Consider the following 18,871-nt stretch of genomic DNA (forward strand, 5'->3'; position numbering starts at 1 on the left):
CATTCACAACCAGTGCAAATCCCTGCCAATCCTTCAGGAAGTTTCCTTTAGAAACAAATCATGAGCCAGTAATTCCATTCCTCAGTAGATTCACAAGAGAAACGAGTGTGTGCGCTCATCAAAAACAAAACAAACCCAAAAAACAAAACAAAACAAAACAAAAAAAAACAGGCACAAGAAGGATCAGGGCAGCTTCATTCTTAATAGCCCATGCCCTGGCTGGTGTGGCTCAGTGGATTGAGCATCAGCCTACAAACAAAAGATCACCGGTTCGATTCCCAGTCAGGCACATGCCTGAGTTGCAGGCCAGGTCCCCAGTTGGGGGCATGCAAGAAGCAAGCAATCGATGTTTCTCTCCCTATCTTCCTCCCTGCCCTCCTCTGTTTCTAAAAGTAAATAAATAAAATCTTTAAAAAAACTAAGGCTAACTAAGAAGCATGCCTAATGTCCAGCCACAGTAGAAAAATAAACAAATTGTGATATTTTTATAACCAAATACCACGTAGCAATACATAAGAAGGAGCTGCTGCCACATGCAATGACTTGGAGGAATCTCACAGATATAATGATGAGCAAAAGATGGCAGACGTAAGTACTGCATGCCATGGGATTCTATTCAGATGAAGGTCAAGAACAGGCGCAACTAACAGACGGTGGTGGAAGGACTGCTTGGAAAGGGCAGAGGGAAATTCTGGAGTGTTGGAAGAGCTCCTTGTCTGGGGGTAGTTGCATAGGGGCATGTGTGTGTGTAAAATTGTTCAAGGTGTACACTTAGGATTTGTGCACTTTACTATAGGTATGTTATGCCTTGATTTAAAAAAATTAAATAAAAATATTAAACGACTAAATACATTCATAATGTGTCCTTTGCAGCAGCGGTCACCAACCTTTTTGGCACCAGGGACAAGTTTCTTTGAAGACAATTTTTCCACAGACCAGGGTGTGAAGGAGGGTTTCGGGATGATTCAGGCACATTACATTTAAGCTCATCTCCTGCTGTGCGGCCCAGTTCCTTATGGGCCCAGACCAGTCCCGGTCCGCGGCCAGAGCTTGGGGACCCCTGCTTTACAGTATACGTGGTGACTCCCTTCTCCCACCAGCGGGAGCGCCTCTGCCATCCTTGCTCGCTTTGTCCACTGGCCGTGGGCTTGGACACTTCAAGGGGCTTGGACACTTTATGTGGCTCTTCAGGGATTTCCTGCTCTGACATGTGCGATGCTCTGCGCCCCTTCCCCGACAACATGCCCCCAGAAGCAGCTCCTTCTCTTGCCATCTCTCTCCTTAACCACTGTCTTCCCATATAAAATGCCAGGGAAAAAAGAAGAAGTGAAGGATGGGACCTGGGACAGGGGAAGGCTTCACGAAGGGATAAGAGGAGGCACGGGGCCAAGGCAGAAAATGCTCTGGGAGGACGTTTGCTACACTGGTAACTGCGGTTAGCTCTGCAGAGAGAATAGCGTTCACATTTTACCGCAGGTATTTCTGCAATCAAGTTTTTAAATGACCATAAATTACCTCTATATTAAAAAATGATAATTGTAGCACATAATCACAAAACTCATCTAGTCCAACTTTTTCAGTCGAGTGGGAGTAAACGTGAAGACAAAGGACGAAATGCTTCGGCCGAGATCATGGGACTTCCCCTCAGCAGAGTGCTCATCAGGGCCTTTGGCTCTGAGTCTTGCTCTTTGGAATCTGTCTTGTAGCAAATGGGTCCCCAACCCCTAGGCTGTGGACCGGACCGGTACTGGTATGTGGCCTGTTAGGAACCTGACCACAAGGGAAGCTTTTCTGAGCTCCACCTCCTGACCCCCACCCCATCTGAGCTCCTAGTCCTGTCCTCACCCCCCTAACCCTGTCCCCACCCGCCTCCCGACCCTTCCCCTGTCGGTGGAAAAACAGGTCCCTAGTGCCAAAAAGGTTAGGGATTTCTGTTGTACTGGACGTGTCCTAGAGTTACAATTGAATGCTCTCGGTTGTCGATAATTAGGTTTGTTTTTCTGGGAGAGAGATTTTCTTGGCAGAGGACCAGGGCATCTTCCAGGATACATAACATCATATTAGTTAGCTCAGGCTGCAAGGACAAAATACCATGACTGCATGATTTAAACAGCAGAAATTTGTTTTCTCCGAGTTCTGGAGACTGGAAGTCCAAGGTTCATGTGTCAACATGATGGAATTCTGGTGAGGGCTCGCTTCCTGGCTTGCTGACTGCCACCTTCTCACTGTGTGTTCACAGGGTGTTTCCGTGGGGCCTGTGCACAGAGAGGGAAACCAAGCTTCTTGGGAGGCATTAATCCCATCCGATCAGGGCCCCATCCTCCTGATGTAATTACCACCCCAAGGCTCCACCCCTAATGCCATAACATAACATGGGGGGTTAGTGTTTCAACATATGAATGGGGGAGGAGGGTGGGGACACAGACATTCAGTCTGTGACTGAATCTCTTTCCCAACTTGGACTCTTTTTCCCCCAGAACTTGATTTAATTTAATCAACAAATATTTATTAAGCGCTTCATGTTCTAAGCTCTTGGGGTACCTCAGTGAGCAAAATAAACAAAGGTCCCCGCCCTTGTGGACTCTCTTTTAACATTGGAGGAGCTCCAGGGCTCAGCCCTTGGTTCTTTCTCTCTGGTTTTAATCTGCTTTCACTCTCTCGATGATCTCATCCAGTCTCAGGGCTTTAGATAATATTTTTATAATAGACTTCCACTTTCTGCTTCTCGCCCTAGGCATCTCTCCCCACTCCAGACACACTGAGTCACCTGCCTACTCAACACCTCCACTTGGTTGACTAATATCTGCAGTGGGCGCTGTGGAATGCAGCCTAGATATTTCCCCTGCATGTGCGCAGCACTCATTCCCCCAGCAGTCAACAGTGTTGGCTGCTCACAGCTGAGACCTTCCCCAGGAACTGCCCTTAGCTGAAGGGGGCTGCCTCACCCAACGTTAGGCCCCTCCCCAGAGCAGCCCAAATGCAGTGACTGGTTGAGGCAGTGAGACCGCGAAGGCTGCTTCAATTCAAGTCAACTCTGGAGTCATGCCAGTTCAGGCGCATGGTATGCAGCCATTGATATGGTGGATGAGTTCTTTTCTATCCCTATCTGGAAGGAGAACTGGAAGCTGTTCACATTTACAAGATGCACAAGAGCATCCTTAAGGTATGTTAACTCTCTGTCCTCTGTCTTAAACTGAAAAGATTTGGACCATCTGGACAGTCTTCAGAATACCTCATTGATCCACTATATCCATGAACAAAAGTAGAAAATGCCACGTGTAATGCACTTTTTTGCCCACATATTTTAGGGGAAGATAAGGATGTGCGTTATACATGGATATAATAATTGCATACCATGGGTGTAACAATCCCGTGTAAAATGAGCACAAAAACGTGGGTGTGCATTATACATGGCAAAATACAGCATATTGGAGGCCGCGGCAGGACATATTTGTTTCAAAGGATGGGAGATAAATCCTACGAAGAGTCAAAGGCCTGGTGGAAAACTTATCTCCACATCAAAACCTGCACAGGGATATTTATAGCAGCTTTATTCATCATTGCCAAAACTTGAAAGCAACCAGGATGTCCTTTAGTAGGCAAATGAATAAATAAACATCCAGACAATGGAGTATTATGTGGTGATTTAAAAAAAAAAAAAAGAGCTATCAAGCATGAAAAGACATGGAGGAAGCTAAGATTCGTATTACTAAGTGAAAGAAGCCAATCTGAAAAGGCTAACTACATACGATCCTGGCTATAAGACATTCTTGGAAAGGCAAAACTATGAGGCAGTAAAAATATCCATGGTTGCCAGGGCTTGGGGACACGAAGAGATGACTAGGCAGAGCATAGAGCATATTTAGGGCAGTGAAAATCCTCTGTATGATACTATAATGGTAGATACATGTCATTATACATTTGTCCAAAGCCATAGAATGCACTACACCAGGGTGGACCCTAACATAAACCAGAGATCTGGTGTAATTATGACGTGTCAATGTAAGTTCATTGGTTGTAACAAATGTATCACTCTGGTGGGGTATGTTGATAATGGGGAAGGCTGTGCATGAGTGGGGGCAGAAGTATATGAAAAATCTCTGTACAGTCTGTTCAATTTTGCTGTAAACCTAAATCTCTAAAAAACTATTTTTTTTAAAAAGAATCAAAGGCCGACCCCATCAGTGAAATTTTTATGCGTCCTGGAGCACTTTAGAACATCCTTTTCAAAGTAAAGGACAAATTGCACCTTTCATCACTAAGAAGGAAGCATAATGCCTAGTAGGACCATTCGGGTCCTGGAAGCTGCTATTTTACACTTGGGACTACGACTCTACCATTTCTTGTGTGACCCAGGAAGATGGCTAATTTTGAGTGGGGTTCGGTAGAGAGAAAGGTTTCTACAGTAGGTCCAGGCTGACGTGCAAGAAGCCCTGTTGCTTGGATCAGTCACAGATGTGGCAGAGCCCTCCGCTACCACGACATTAGAGATGTCTGGGCTTGGACAAGATATGTGAAAGTTACGTCAAGTCCCACAGGGGGAACCGCACCATGAGCCCTCAGAGCCCTGAAACAAGGTTATGCCATCTGCAGCAAAGACTCTGGAAGTCACGTCCTGGAGGGCTCTGGTTCTCGGTAGGGATGGAGTGACGGACCAGGGGGACGTCAAATAACCTTGTGGCTAAAGCTGCCCATCATGAGCCAGCTCCTGTCAAAGCGACTAGGCCATAAGATCACGAGGGCCCAGCAGCAATGGTTTGTAGCATAGGACCAGAGAGCACAAGTAAGATGAATGAGCCAATTACCCAGGTTCCCCTGTAATCCAGGACTCTGATACTGGTCTCTCTGTTTAGTGCATATTATAGCTCCATGCTGGATCCTTTATGCCCAGCTGATGGCCTCTTGGGTGCTTTTAACACTGTAACTCACCTTCTCCTTTTGCAAGCACACTCCTGCCCTGGCTGCCATGGCTCTGTATCCCCTGGTTTTCCTCCTTCCACCTGACTGCCTCTTCTCAGTCCCCTTCGCTGGCTCCCCGCCCTCAGCCCAGCACCTCACCGTGGCCCTTCCTCAGTGCTCTGTCCCAGGGTCTCCTTCTCACTCCCCAGGGTCCCAGAGGCGGCCCAGCCGCTCCTCAGCTCCCTTTGCACCTAAGGGCCAAGGGCCCCCAGACCTAGGTCTCTAACTAGAGCTCTCTCTCCAGCTGCTGACTGGACATCCTGGCCTGGGTATCACCCGTTTCTCAGGCTCCGAATGTCGAAACCTAAACTCATCATATCCCCTCAGATCCTGCACCCTCTTTTCCTTCTCTCAGCCAGTGGCGCCACTGTTTGCCCAAGACAAAAAGTCACTATTGGTTCTCTCTGCTTTGCTGGGTTTGGTCAACACGAAGGCCTGTCCATCCATTTCATTCTATTCTACCACCATTACCTCATCCTGACACCTCACTGCAGCCGGAGGGCTCCTTCAAGGTGAGTCTGATCGTACTTCTTTGCTACTTAAACTGTTCCAGATTTCTCATTTCTGTTAGAAAAAAGTCCAGATCTCCGACTCTGTTTTATTGACCTGGACCCATTGCTCGACTGGCTTCTCTGCTCTCACTCTCCGTCTCGCTTGCCGCACTCTCTGCTGGCCGTCCTGTCCCAGGCTGGGCAGGACACGGCGGTGCCCTGCTCTCCAGAAGGCAGCTCTCGTTACACACACCGGCTGTGGAAGCTACCGGAACAAATGCCAAGGCCAACCCACCCCTGGATGGACAAGAGAGCCCCATGCTTCTCCAGAAGTCCACTGGCATGGGGGCGGTGGGGGTGGGGAGAGAAAATGAATGACGGAACATCCTTCTCACTGTTAAAGGTTTAGGGCCATTTTTCCACAGAGGTGGGCGAACTGAGGTCCACGGGTCATCAGGGCACGTGGCTCCCCTTTCCTTCTGATCTCCAGCGTTTGGCCCAGGACTTGGGGAGAGATTCCTCAGTAGCTGACAGCCTTCTTCCCTTGCCCTCGTATTCATTCTGTAATGCAAAGAGCCACTGCCTTTCAGGAAGACAAATGAGCCATCATTGGGCCATGGCTTACCTGTCAGAAAGAATAAGGGCTTACTGAATTCTGACAAGATTTGGGAGGAACTCTATATAAGGATAAATGCTGCAACTTCTGCTGGAGATGCCCTGACTCTGGATCTAGCCAAGCCTGCCATACTCCATCCTCCTCCAGCCCTAAGAAGCCCAGGCCTGTTCTCCCTGAACTTCTCAAGTCCAGCAAACCATGTCTTCTAAAAAGGTCATAGCTATGCTGACCCTTGAGGCTTACCCTTAACAGGCTTCCCCTTGCTCCGGAACTACATTCTTGGGACTTCACCAACGTTACAGAAACAGGCTCCAGCTCATCCTGACTCTTGGAACCTCTCCTCTTGTAAGAACTTGCTTAAGCGGGTTAGGTTATGTCTGACCATTGGGCTGGAAACAGTTATCCTGACTGGTTGCAGGAGGCCAGATGCAATTACTCCCAGGAGTTCAGGAGGCCCAGCCCTTTTGCTTGAGTTGGCTATGCCCAGGAAGGCCTAAAAGATGGGCCAACTCTGTGTTCACCCCAGGACTCTGGATCTGGTGAGACTAAGTTGCTAGGCCTTCTCCAAAGTTGCTTACTTGCCAAAGACCCCAAAACCCCTGTCAGTTTGTTCCTCCAGCCATGGAGCGTAGGTGAGATTGTTGCCAGCCTTCAGAATCCACTTACAGAATTCACAGATGACCATCCCAAAAAGTATGGAACCCACAGTGATGCAGTACTTCATGAACAGTACAGAAACAGGCTCCACACATCCCAACTCTTGGAACCTCTCTTCTCGTTAGGACCTGCTTAGGCAGGTCGGGTTATGTCTGACCACTGGGGCTAGAAACAATTATAACAATTATTGTGATTGACAATTGCCCACTTGATTGCCCTGAAAACATGGGAGGGAGTTTTCTTGTGCATCAGGGAAGGGTGGGGAGCCCAGTGACTTATCCCCTGTGCCTCTTACACTGGGGAACCAGGACATTTGAGGGCACAACAGGCCATAGGATAAATCTGGCCCATGCCCAGGGTTTCCACTCTCTCTCTTCTCTGCCATTGGGATATTCCAGGGGAGGAGTCTAAGAAGCAGAGAACTCCAAAGGGGTAATGTTGCTTGCTAACCTTAAAAGGGTATTTCCACCTGCCCTTTTAGGGGGCCATGGGTCCCACAGAATTACAGTTATGACCCAGACTCAAGGAACACCCAGACTCAACTCCCAACATGTCTCCAGAATGGACTGCCTCATGTATCCATTCATTCCTGAGTATCTATGAGCCAAACACAGTATTAAGTATTGGAAGTAGAGGCTGATATCCTGAAATATTCTTGAATGCAAGTTCCCAAGCCTTCCCTGCTACCGAAGGCTAACAGGAGGACGTCAGGACCAAGTTTAAGCTTCCCAGAGCCCTCCAGAGAGGCTCCAGAGAACAGAGAACTGCCCTCTGACACTTACCCGAGGACGAGAAGCCACAGCACCTGAGTCTCCATTTTTTAAAAAAATATTTTATTTATTTATTTTTAGAGAGGAGAAGGGAAGGGAAAAGAGAGGGAAAGAAACATCAATGTGCGGTTGCATCTCACGTGCTGCTTTCTGGGGACCTGGCCTGCAACTCAGGCATGTGCCCTACACTGGGAATTGAATCAGTGATCCTTTGCTTCACAGGCCAGTGTTCAATCCACTGAGCCACACCAGCCAGGGCTGAGCATGAATTCTTATGAACAACTTCCCTCCAGATATTTCAGCACTGGATGCAATGTAGCTTTTATGCCCAATTTGAGGCTTAGAGAGATTATGCAACTAGTTTAGGGCCAAAGAGATAAGTAACTGGTAAAGAACTGGCCCTCTCTGACCCTAAAACCCATGCATGCTCTTTCCTCTGTGCGTCAAAGCCCTTGAGATAAAAATAAATAAATTCTTTGTGCCAATCCTGGCACTTAGAAACCTTGAGCATGACAGGGCTTCTCTCAGGGGCTGGGAATGGGCGGAGACTGTTTACTGGGCAGAGGGTTTCCTTTCATGCTGATGAAAACATTTTGGAACTAGATAGAGGTGATGGTTGCACAACATTGTGAATGTACTAAATGCTACTGAATTAACACTTTAAAGTGGTTAATTTTATGTTACGTGAATTTTACCCCAATAAAAAAAAAAAGGATAATAAAAAGGCTTCTCCTTTAAGAGGCTGGGTGCTGTTGCTCCTATCAGCCCCACCTTTGTCAAGTCACTGACATCCTTGCTAAGACAGCAAGGAATTTAGTTTTCCTTAATTGCCTGTCTCTAGAAGTTTCTGGCACATCAACCTGAAACCTTGGGCTCTAAGTCTTGGTGCTCCAGAGCATTGGGTGTGGCCCAGTCTTACTTACCTCACCGGCCCTACCATTGATTGCTACGGGGGGTGGGGGGCCGGGGTGGGGAAAGGAAAAAGAAAACATAAGATTCCTCTGAAAAGGTTTGTTTTAAATATATTCACGTGTGCTCCCATGACTGGATTCCATGGATTTTAGGCAGGGCAGGTCAGGTCAGAAGCCCTTGTGTTATTACAGACGCAAAGACTGCACATCAAAAGTCAGCTAATGGGTTTCGGTTCAGGAAATAATTCTAGGACAGAACCTAGACAGGAATTACTTAAAATGCCATTTTCTCAACAGAGTGAAACAACACTCAAGCCAGTGACTTTCAACCTTTTTCATGTTATGGCACACATAAACTAATTGCTAAAATTCTGTGGCACGCCAAAAATATATTTTTTGTCAATCTAACAAAAAAAAAAAAGTATAATTTTCATTCCTTCACACCAGATAGCTGTTGTTGTGTTGGCTGTTGTCGTTTTTCAATTTGACAATCTAAGGGAAATACCTGACTATATAGTCAGGTATTGCATGTTTTAAAAATTCTTGGCAACACACGGGTTGAAAACCACTGACATAAGCAATATCATTCTAGTTAAAACATTTTCATAAGCCACAGTCTCATTCCTGGAAACCTGCACCTTCTTGCTGAAATGAGAAAGTGACCAGAGCACCATAAACAGCAAGAGCCATGTGCCAGGGAGCCAGGCCAAGGCCTCCGAGCAGGAAAGGGGAACCAACACCACTGTTTCCATTCTGAACTTGCCTTGACCAAGTCACAAGAAAGTCCATGCCAGTCAGGAGGAGCTGCAAGGAAAATTGCAGGAAATCTCCTCCAGCCTTTGGTTCTCCAGTGGCCAGTACATGCCTGAGAAGAAACCACTTGAGTCTGGGAAAAGAACCACCAGAAAGCTATAAGCCAAAAAATTCCTGGAGCACACACAAGGCTGGGAATGGTTCCAGCAGCCAGAGTGATAAGACCTCACAACACACAGGGCAGCCCCTTAGCAGTGGGAATGAATTAGCCCTAGATTAAAGGATGCCATGGACCCGCCCTAACAAAGCTTAAAAGCAAGTCTCAGAAGGATCAAACTGATTCCAAGTAACTAACTGCATGCTGGAATAAAAGCCAACACTACTAAATGAATACAGTACAATGCATCATCCATCATTGTAAACTTGACACTGTCTGGCAGCCCATCAGATATTACCATGCATGCAAAGAAGCAGCTAATAAAGGCCCATATTCTGGAAGAAAAGTGATGAATGGAAATAGACCCAGTATTGACAGAGATAATGGAATTAGAAGACAAAGATATAAATAAGCTATCATAAATATGTTCCATATGTTCAAGAAGCTAGGGGAAAACAGAAACAAGATGAGAAGAGAAACAAAATCTATAACAAAAACACTCAAATGGAACTTCCAGAGATAACTACAATATCTAGATGGAAACTACACTGGATGGGACAAACAGTTGATTAGATGTTGTGGAAGAAAAGATCAGTGAATTTGAAGACATAGCATTAGAAACTGGTCCAAAAATAAAGAACGGAGAGAGAAAAAATGATGATAAATGAGCAGAGCATCAGTGAACTGTGAAAATACTGAGCACTCACTTATCTGTCACTGGAGTTGCAGAAGAGGAAGTGAGAAATGGAGAGGAGAGAAGAAGTAGCTGAAGAATAATCAGGCCACTTTCCCAACAAGAATGATTCCATAACTTTTCCTGTGCCTTAAAATAATGTCCATGCTTCTTATGCTGACCTACAAAATTCTACCCACCTCACCTGCTTACCTCTCCAATTTCAACCCCATCACTCTCTCCTTCACCCACTTCAGCCATGCTGGACTACTCAGCTCTGCAAAATTCCTAGCCTGGGCTGTTCCACATGCTGTTCCCTCTACCTGGAAGGCTCTCCCCACTCCTATCCTTCTGACTCCTACTTCTTCTTTGGATCTTAGCTAAATATCACTTCCTCAGAGAAACCCTCCTTGACCTCCCAACCCAGCATGGTCTTCTCCACACCGGTCAGCACCCATACTCGTTCTTGGCAGCATTTGGCACATTTCTGATCCATCAGTCATGGCTTTAATGTCTTCTTCCTGAGAGTCTTGCTCATTACCACATTCCCAGTGCTCAGCTTAGTTGGTGCCTGAGCTCCACAGCTGGACAGTGGCAGAGATGAAGCTTCAGTGCTTTGCAATGATCTGGCTCTCAAACCACGTCTGTTGTGACAATTCCCTGTCTTGATTTCTGTCTCTTTAGCATAGAGTAAGTCTCTCCACTCCATCCATTGTTGCCTGTCTAATATCTGCTAGCAAACTCTTTCCTGTAAACTCCCTTGGAGAGGACCAGAGATTAGCATCTGTATTAGGCAGGGCTCTCAAGAGAAGAGGAGCAAAGAGAGAGAGAAGAGAGAGAGAGAGAGAGAGAGAGAGAGAACATAGAGAGGAGGAGAGAGAAAGATTTTAAGGACTTGTCTCACATGATAATGAAGGCTGGCAGCTCCAAAATCTGCAGGGTGGGCAGCCTGGAGATCCACAGTTCAAACCCGAAGGCCATCTTCTGGCAGAATTCCCTCTTGCTTGGGGAAGTCATTCTGTTCCATTAAAGCCTTCAGCTGAATGGATGAGGCCCACTCACATTAGGGAGAGCAGTCTGCTTTGCTCAAAGGTTAATCTCGTTCAGCAACACGCTCCCAGAACCATCCAGAATACTGCTTGACCAAGTACATGGGCACCATGGCACAGCCCCATTAACTCATAAAATTAACCATCAAGTCATCTAAGAACCCCTCAGACACACATTCTCCCCTGAATATGAGTGATGAGTCGATTTTATGCATTTCTGTGCTCCCCCAGGGCAGATGTTCATGCTTAATAAATGTTTCCTCTCTTTCCTTTACTTCCTCTTTCCTTCCAGAAGAGTTGAAGGTCTTCCTTCCCTAAGAAGTCTGGCCCAGGCTTGAGTGAATGACCAACTTCGGCTCTCTGTGGTTTGTCTCTCTCTTCCACACTGTTGGTCTTCATCCTTGCTTGACATTTGACATTTATAAATGAAGGCAAAGTTGATTATTAGCAGCCAGTGGGCATTTCCTTGTTCCCCACAAAATCTCTCTCCTGACTGGTTTGCATGTGTTGCTTTGGAGTAAACAGACAAAGATCTAGCCTTTGGGTTGTGGGAAACCTTAAATGGTGGGATGGAGAGGGTGCTCCTCCAGGGTGCCAACACAACACTTTAGCTGCAGTTCATTCAGTTCCTTTGCAGAATAATCCTTCTAGATTGTTGGCTAGGGTTACATGGCTGGCTCTTTATTGGCACACACATGGGGTGAAGGGAAGGGTGTGGGAGTGTGAGTAGCTGATGGGCACAATTGTTCAACAGATGGGCTGTCACTAATCCCTGACACAGCCTTTCCGTCCGTCCCACCCTCTGCCAGAGGCACCGTCCTCTCTGGGTTTCCGCTCAGCAGGATGACTGGCTCCTTCAGTGCTTACTTTTGTTTTGGCCTCCTCCATTCCATTTCTTCCATCATGATATTTTTATCTATCTTACATCTTCTGGACATTCATTGAAATTTCTCATTTTTTAAAATCCTTACTTGAGAATACGTTCTTATTGATTTTAGAGAGAAGGGAAGGGGAAGAGAGAGAGAAAGAGAGAGACAGAAGCATTGATGTGAGAGAGAAATATTGATCGGTTGTCTCCCACATGACCAGGTATTGAACCCACAACCTTTTGGTGTACAGGCTGACGCGCCAACCAACTTTGCCACCCAGCCAGGGCAAAATCCCTCCTCTTCTGATGGCCCATCCTGTTGTCCTCAGTGCTATGAGTTTACTTTTCTGTTTCTTTTCTTAATTTTAATCAAGATCTGGAGGCAGGGAAGACACACATGTGTTCCATTTGCTATCCTGCAAGGGAAGTCCAGAGTAACCTTAGAAAAAGCTAACTTTCTCCTTTTTACAATGTTTTGATCCACACCAAATTCAAGTGTCCCAAGAGAGGTGCCACTTGTTTTACGAACATTTATGCCCTGATGTAAGTGAAGGCTGTGAGCACATCTGATTGACAGAGCAATGGAAGTCAGCCTGTCTAGATGTCCTATGTTATATGAGGTGTCACACTTACATAACTCAAAGACTCAGCATGGAAATCTAATGAAGGAGGTATTAAAAACTTCCATCTTAAAGATGAGGTAACCAGAGCTTAGAAAGGTAATGTGTGGAAATAGTCACTATTTTCACTTATTCAATAAATATTTGGTAAAGGCTTCTTCCCAGAGCTACATATAGATGGATGATAAACAAACAAACAGATAAATATATAATATGCCAGATAGCAATTGTTCTTACAGTAAATAAAGCTGGAAAGGAGAAGGAGAAGGCCAGAAGTTGAAGTGGGGGACTCCTAGTTAAAACTAGGTGGGAAGACCTTCTAGAAAAGGTGACATTTGAGACCCAAAGGAGGACAATACAAGACTCCTCCCAGATAAGAGATGACTAAAAAGTGAGTCTTCTTTTAACAGGGGAATCAGCTCTAATTAAATGAAGACTATGAAGAAAATCCTTGGTCCAAAAAGTACTTTGATTATTTGGATATTGTGTGGGTACTTCTGTGAGCTGATGTTCCAACCTGAGAGAACTATACCAGGATCTTGACTAGCTGATGATTCACCTCAGGCAAAAGTACCAGCCAAAACTAAAGCCAGTCCTGTTCTCCTAGGTGATCAGAGATCCCACCATTTGATTTTCCTACTCTGACATAAAGAGGTAAGAACTTTTTTGTCAAATTGTTTGACAGCAATCTGTTTTTACTTTCTAAAAACATAAACTTTTATGTTCTGATAGACCTCAAGGTTTGTAAAACAGGTTTTAAGTATTTACAAAAAGCCGTAAAAATTTTACTACCATTTGTGTAAAAATAGGAAAAAGTACACATACACACACATCTGTACATTCATATTCACAAACATATGCTATGGTAGACTGCAAAACAACAGCCCAAATTCTTCTCATCCTTGTGTGTGTGCCCTTTTGCAATGTGACTCTACAGCTCTTTCCGTCAAGAAGGGAAGTCTATTTTTCCAGACTCCTTGGAACTGGACTTGGCCATTGGCTTTGATTTAATTTGCTTTGGCCAAAGGTTCGTTAGCAAATGTGATGAAAGCAGAAACTTGAAAAGTGTCTGCGCATTGGAGCGCCCCATCTCTCACTTCTGGAGAGTCTTGTTATCCCATGAGTGAGGCCAGGCTGGCCTGCACACAATGGGTGGTATGTGGTTGTCACACCAGCTGACACAGAGCCAAATTCCAGATACATGAAGACTTCCGAGTCCAAAGATCCTGTCAATTGCCAGACTTGTGACTAAGGCCATTCTGGACCATCCAAACCACTCGACAAGCTCGAACAAGCTCGGACAAAAACTGCCTATCTAGCCCCTAGGATCTTGAGCAAATACAAAGCTTGTTGTTTTAAGCCACTAAGTCGTGGAGGGACTTGTCAGGCAGCAAAAGCCAATGTAAACACGCAGAGAGTATTGCTGGAAGACTTCTGTGCTGGCTGCCTGGAGGGTAGGAGGAACCGGGTCAGTGGCAGTGGCGTGGATGAGAGGAAGAATTCCTGTTCTGGCCTTTTGCATTTTGAACCATGTGAATGCTCAGAACATGCTCTTAAAAAGTAAATGCAATTGTAAAAATGATAAAATTAGAAACTATGACTGGTGGAGAAGAGAGTCTCTATTCATAAATTACACTTTTTGTTATTACTTCAAAAGTGACTGAACTGAAAAGAAACATACAGGTTTGTTGTTTTCCTTCCTCAAGTAGACCTAAGAGCTTTATCCTCTGGCTCAATAACAGCCCAACTGTACTGCCTGGTGTTTGGGACAACAGCTCAGTCTCTTGTCCCCTCTGTGGTGGCTTAATAGAAGTGCTTCTGACAGTTTCTAAAGCTCTGACACCATGAAGAACTCTATTGTCCACATCTGGTCAAGAATCTTCCTCTGAAGTCCACATTCTGTCCACTGGAATACACTGCTGGCTCCTCCCGGGGGGAAAAAGAACAACAGTATTGGGATCTAAGCTCTGCTGATGGAATGTGATAAAAGCTGGTGCTGGCCCAGGAGAAAGGAGGGATTTACTGCCTCACTAAACTCTTGGAAAAATGGAACAATCTAACCACAGAAAGGTGGTACGAATGGCCCTGGGGAGCAGTGGATCCAGGGACTCGAAGGCTGCCAGGGTTCTTCCTCCATTTCTCTTTTTGCAGACCAGTTTCGGTGGACAGATTGCTGAAAACGACTGAGTTTAGAGCTTACGGCTTGCTGTAATGGAAATGTAATGCCTTCTCAAGCTGTAAACTCACATTTGTGAGGAAGAACTCGGACAAGCACTCCCTCCTCGGATCAAGTTACCAGGCCCGAAAGAATCAGCTAAGGCCTGAAGAGGGATTTCAGGTAATCCGCAGGGTGGAGTAGGGGAAGGAGCCAGAAGAAAGAGAGTGCTAGGAGGAAGACCGGAATCTTAGGACAGAAACAGGGACTTTGAAGTCACGTGTCCTGGCATTGCCTTCATGCCTGCTACAGTATGGCTCTGGGCAGGCTACTTAATCTTCCCAAGCCGCAGTTTTGTCACCTATAATACCTGTCCCATAGGGTGGTTTTTAGTATTAGCAATACTTCTCCTAGCATATATGGCACAGGCTTCTGCACTGACATTTATTCTTCACTGTTTTGCTTAGGACCAGCACTAACAATATCTACTGTGGAGCTTCATGCAACACAAAAACTGCTTAAGCATAAAGTCTCAGAATGTTGGGGTTGGAAAATATTATTTAGCCAGCACAAGACCTGATCCACAAACTGGTACCAAATATGATAAGAGTTTTCAGCAGTTAATGGAAAAAGTAGGAAAATAAAGGAAAATGTAGTTTTTCATAAAAATAAGGGTATTCCATTGGGAAAAAAAATGCCTTTTATTGAAAAATTATGGCCTAATTTTAGCCCTGGCCAGGTAGCTCAGTTTGTTTCAGCATTGTCCTGCTATGCCAAGATTGCAGGTTTGATTCCAGTCAGGGCACATACCAGAATCAACCAATGAATGCATAAAGAAGTGGAACAACAAATCAATGTCTTTCTCTCAATTTTTTTAAATAATAAATATTGATGTTAGGGCCTGATTTTTTGTACTAAATGTTTTTTTAATATAATGAAATATTGACAGTATATGGTGGAGTTTTAAAAATATTTTTATTTGGCAAAGTGAAAAGTTGACAACACTATACTAATTTTCATTTTTAATTTATTTCTTCCTGAAAAACTCAAAAGCACAAGAACCACTGATATAACATACCTTCTTTTTTCTTAGAAAATCTATCAAGCCCTAGAGTGGTCCCATGACTTGCTTAAAGTCCTGGGTTTGGAAAGTGGGTATGGCAGAGACCATCTAGCACCGTGACTCAAGGTGGGATTACATCTCACTGAACAGATGGTGTTTGATTTTTAAGGTCTCTTTCACTCAGTGAAATTGCGCAGAAGGTTGCTACAAGCAGACCACACAGCCTCCTCACCATCGACATCCCCCTACCAGTGGTAAATTTGTTATAACTGATGAACCTACATTGACACATCAATACTACCCAAAGTCTATAGTTCACATTAGGGTTCACTCTATGGGTTTTGACAAATGTATGATGACATGCATCTACCATTGCAGTGTCATACAGAATAGCTCCACTGCCCTAAAAAAAATGCCCCATGCTCCTCCTATTCATCCCTCCCTCCCTACTAAGCCCTGACAACTGATCTTTATGTTTTACAATTTTGCTTTTTCCAGAATATCATGTAACTGGAATCATACAGCATACCATGTACTAAATATTTGTGTCTCCCCCCAAAATTCATGTTGAGATCTAATACCCAGTGCGATGGTGTTTAGAAATGGGCTTTTGGGGGTGATTAAGTCATGAGGGTGGAGCCCCCATTAACGGGATTAGTGTCCTTATAAAAGAGACCCAACAGAGATCCCTTGATCTTTCTCACATGTGAGGTTAAGGGAAAAAACAGCCATGTAGGAAGTAGACCATCTCATCAGACACCCACTCTGTCAGTGCCTTGAGCTTGGACTTCCCAGCCTCCAGAACTATGAGAAATAGATTTTGGCTATTTATAAGCCACCCAGTTTATGGTGCTCTGTTACAGCAGCCCCAAGAGCTTCTTCCTCTTTGCAATATGTACACAAGCTTCCCCCATGTGTTTCGTGGTTTGATAGGTCATTTCTTTTCAGCACCGAAAAGCGTGTCCATTGCCTGGATGTACCAATTTGTTCATTCACCTGTGAAGAACACTTTGGTTGCTTCAAGTTTTTGGTGCTTATAAAGAAAGCCAAACTTTGGTTATAACAATGTAAACATTAGTGGCAGATTTTTATGTGGACAAAAGTTTTCAGTTCAATTGGGTAAATACCTAGAAGCTCAGTTGCTGACTTGGATGATAAGACTATGTTTAGCTTTATAAGAAACTGCCAAAATGTAAAGTGGCTGTACCATTTTGCATTCCCTCCAGCCATGAACAGCAATTCCTCTTGCCTTGCATCCTTGCCAGCATTTAGTATAATCAGTGTTTTGGATTCCTGCCATCCTAATAGGTATGTAGTGATAGCTCATTGCTGTTTTAATTGGCAATTCTCTAACTACATATGATGTTGAGCACCTTTTCATTGCTTATTGCCATCTGTGTATCTTCTTTGGGGAGGTGACTTTTGAAGTCTGTTGCTCATGTTTTAATCGTTATTCATTTTCTTATTTTCTGCAGCTTTGTTGACATATTTGACATATAACATTGTATATGTTTAAGGTGTACAATGTGATGATTTATGTATTTTTATATATGTGTATACACGCACACACTCCAAAATGATTACCACCATAAGGTTAATTAACATATCCACCGCCTCACATAGTTACCTTTTGCGTGTGTATGATGAGAACATTTAAGATCTACTCCCTTAGTTGGAGCCTTCTCCAACTATGAAATGCATTAGAAGAGAAATTGATTGCAGTTTGGTAATGCAATTTGGATAGAACTCAGGGGCATTGGGAGACTCCTGGGACAGACCCAGCGGGGTTTTCTGTATGTTTGGAGGTCATAATACGGGTGGGGAGGCAGCTGGCCAGGGAGCAGCACAAAGACATTCCTTTCACATGCTGGTGAAGGCAGCTGTGGTGAAACTGAAGAGCACACAGTAAGTGCTCAATAAATAAACTTTGCTGACAAGCAATTTGGCAACAAATAACAAAAGCCTAAATGTTCTTATCATTTGATCGGCTAGTGATATATTTAGAACTTATCCTTAGAAAATGTCCAACTATAAACTAATGTTTTTTTTTTAGTTCATCACTGCAGATCACTGTGCTGCTTGCCAGGGATGTTGTCTCAGAGATCTTGAGGGACTGGACTTGCAAAAGGAGCGACATGCCTTTGGCTAGAGATTTACCATATTCCTCCTTGGAAAAGGAAAAAACAAACAAAAAAAAAACCCCACAACATAAAAAGAAACGGCCAGTTCAAAGTCAAAATTCTTATTTTATGGCTGTAAAATGTCCAGGTTGCTACAAGATCACAGGTTTCAGCCGTGTGCAGGTGGTGTTTCTTTGAGCAGGTTGTTCTGGTGCTGTTCCAGCAGACAGGAGGAAAGGCTGGATTCATGGAAGGGTGTTCATTTAGAAGTCAAGCCGGGGGGTAACAGGGAAATGAAGAAGGGTCAAATCAAGAAACATGTATAAAGGACCCATGGACAAAGCCAAAGTGGGGAAGGACTGAGGGTGGGAGCTGGGGGTGGATGGGGCAGGGGAAAGTGGTGGCAGGAAGGTGGAGACAAATGTATTTGAACAATAAAACTAATTTTATTGTTCAAATACATTGTTAAATGATCCATTTAACAATGTATTTGATCCATTGGCAATGTATTTGATCCATTGTTAAATTATTGTTAAACTAATAATCCACACAACTTCCTAAATTTGTGTTATATCCCAGAGAACCTTATCACTTCAGTAATTCTAGTTACTCTACCAAGATAATGTAATTACATTTAATTTTGTAAGTATACAACAGTGATCGTCTATTTTGGTATCAGTTTTTCAATACAATTTTGATTCTGGGCAAAAAAAAAAAAAAAAAAAAAAGTTCATCACTGCAATTTTATACAAGCAAAAACTTCTAAACAAATGTCCAAAAACACAGAAAGAGATATTAGGGTATATGTAAACGATGGCTTGCAAGGTAAAGTCAACAATCTCCTCCTCATTGTAAGGAAGCATTCTAAGCTGAGCCTTTTTGTTTTGTTTTCAACAGAGATCCTTTGTACTGTAAAGCTACATGAAAAGACCAGCCAAAGCTGCCATGAGTGCCTGGGGAACTCTGAAGACTGGGAGCTCACTGTTCAGGCCTACCTTCCCTCATTTTA

At 44.3% G+C, this 18,871-nt stretch overlaps 1 protein-coding gene across 1 annotated transcript; it reads left to right on the top strand.

Annotated features, from left to right (window-relative positions):
* Nucleotides 1-17,877: 17,877 nt before the first annotated feature.
* Nucleotides 17,878-18,254, top strand: LOC129062754 (40S ribosomal protein S27-like). The gene is given in 2 exon segments (XM_054563794.1): nt 17,878-18,071; nt 18,073-18,254. Coding segments are annotated over 2 exon segments (270 nt in total). The 3' UTR covers nt 18,149-18,254.
* The last annotated feature ends 617 nt before the right edge of the window (nt 18,255-18,871 follow it).

The sequence above is a fragment of the Pteronotus mesoamericanus genome, unplaced genomic scaffold, assembly GCF_021234165.1.
Source record: "Pteronotus mesoamericanus isolate MK-2021 breed Mesoamerican mustached bat unplaced genomic scaffold, CSHL_Meso_final scaffold_83, whole genome shotgun sequence".
Taxonomy (NCBI): Eukaryota; Metazoa; Chordata; class Mammalia; order Chiroptera; family Mormoopidae; genus Pteronotus; species Pteronotus mesoamericanus.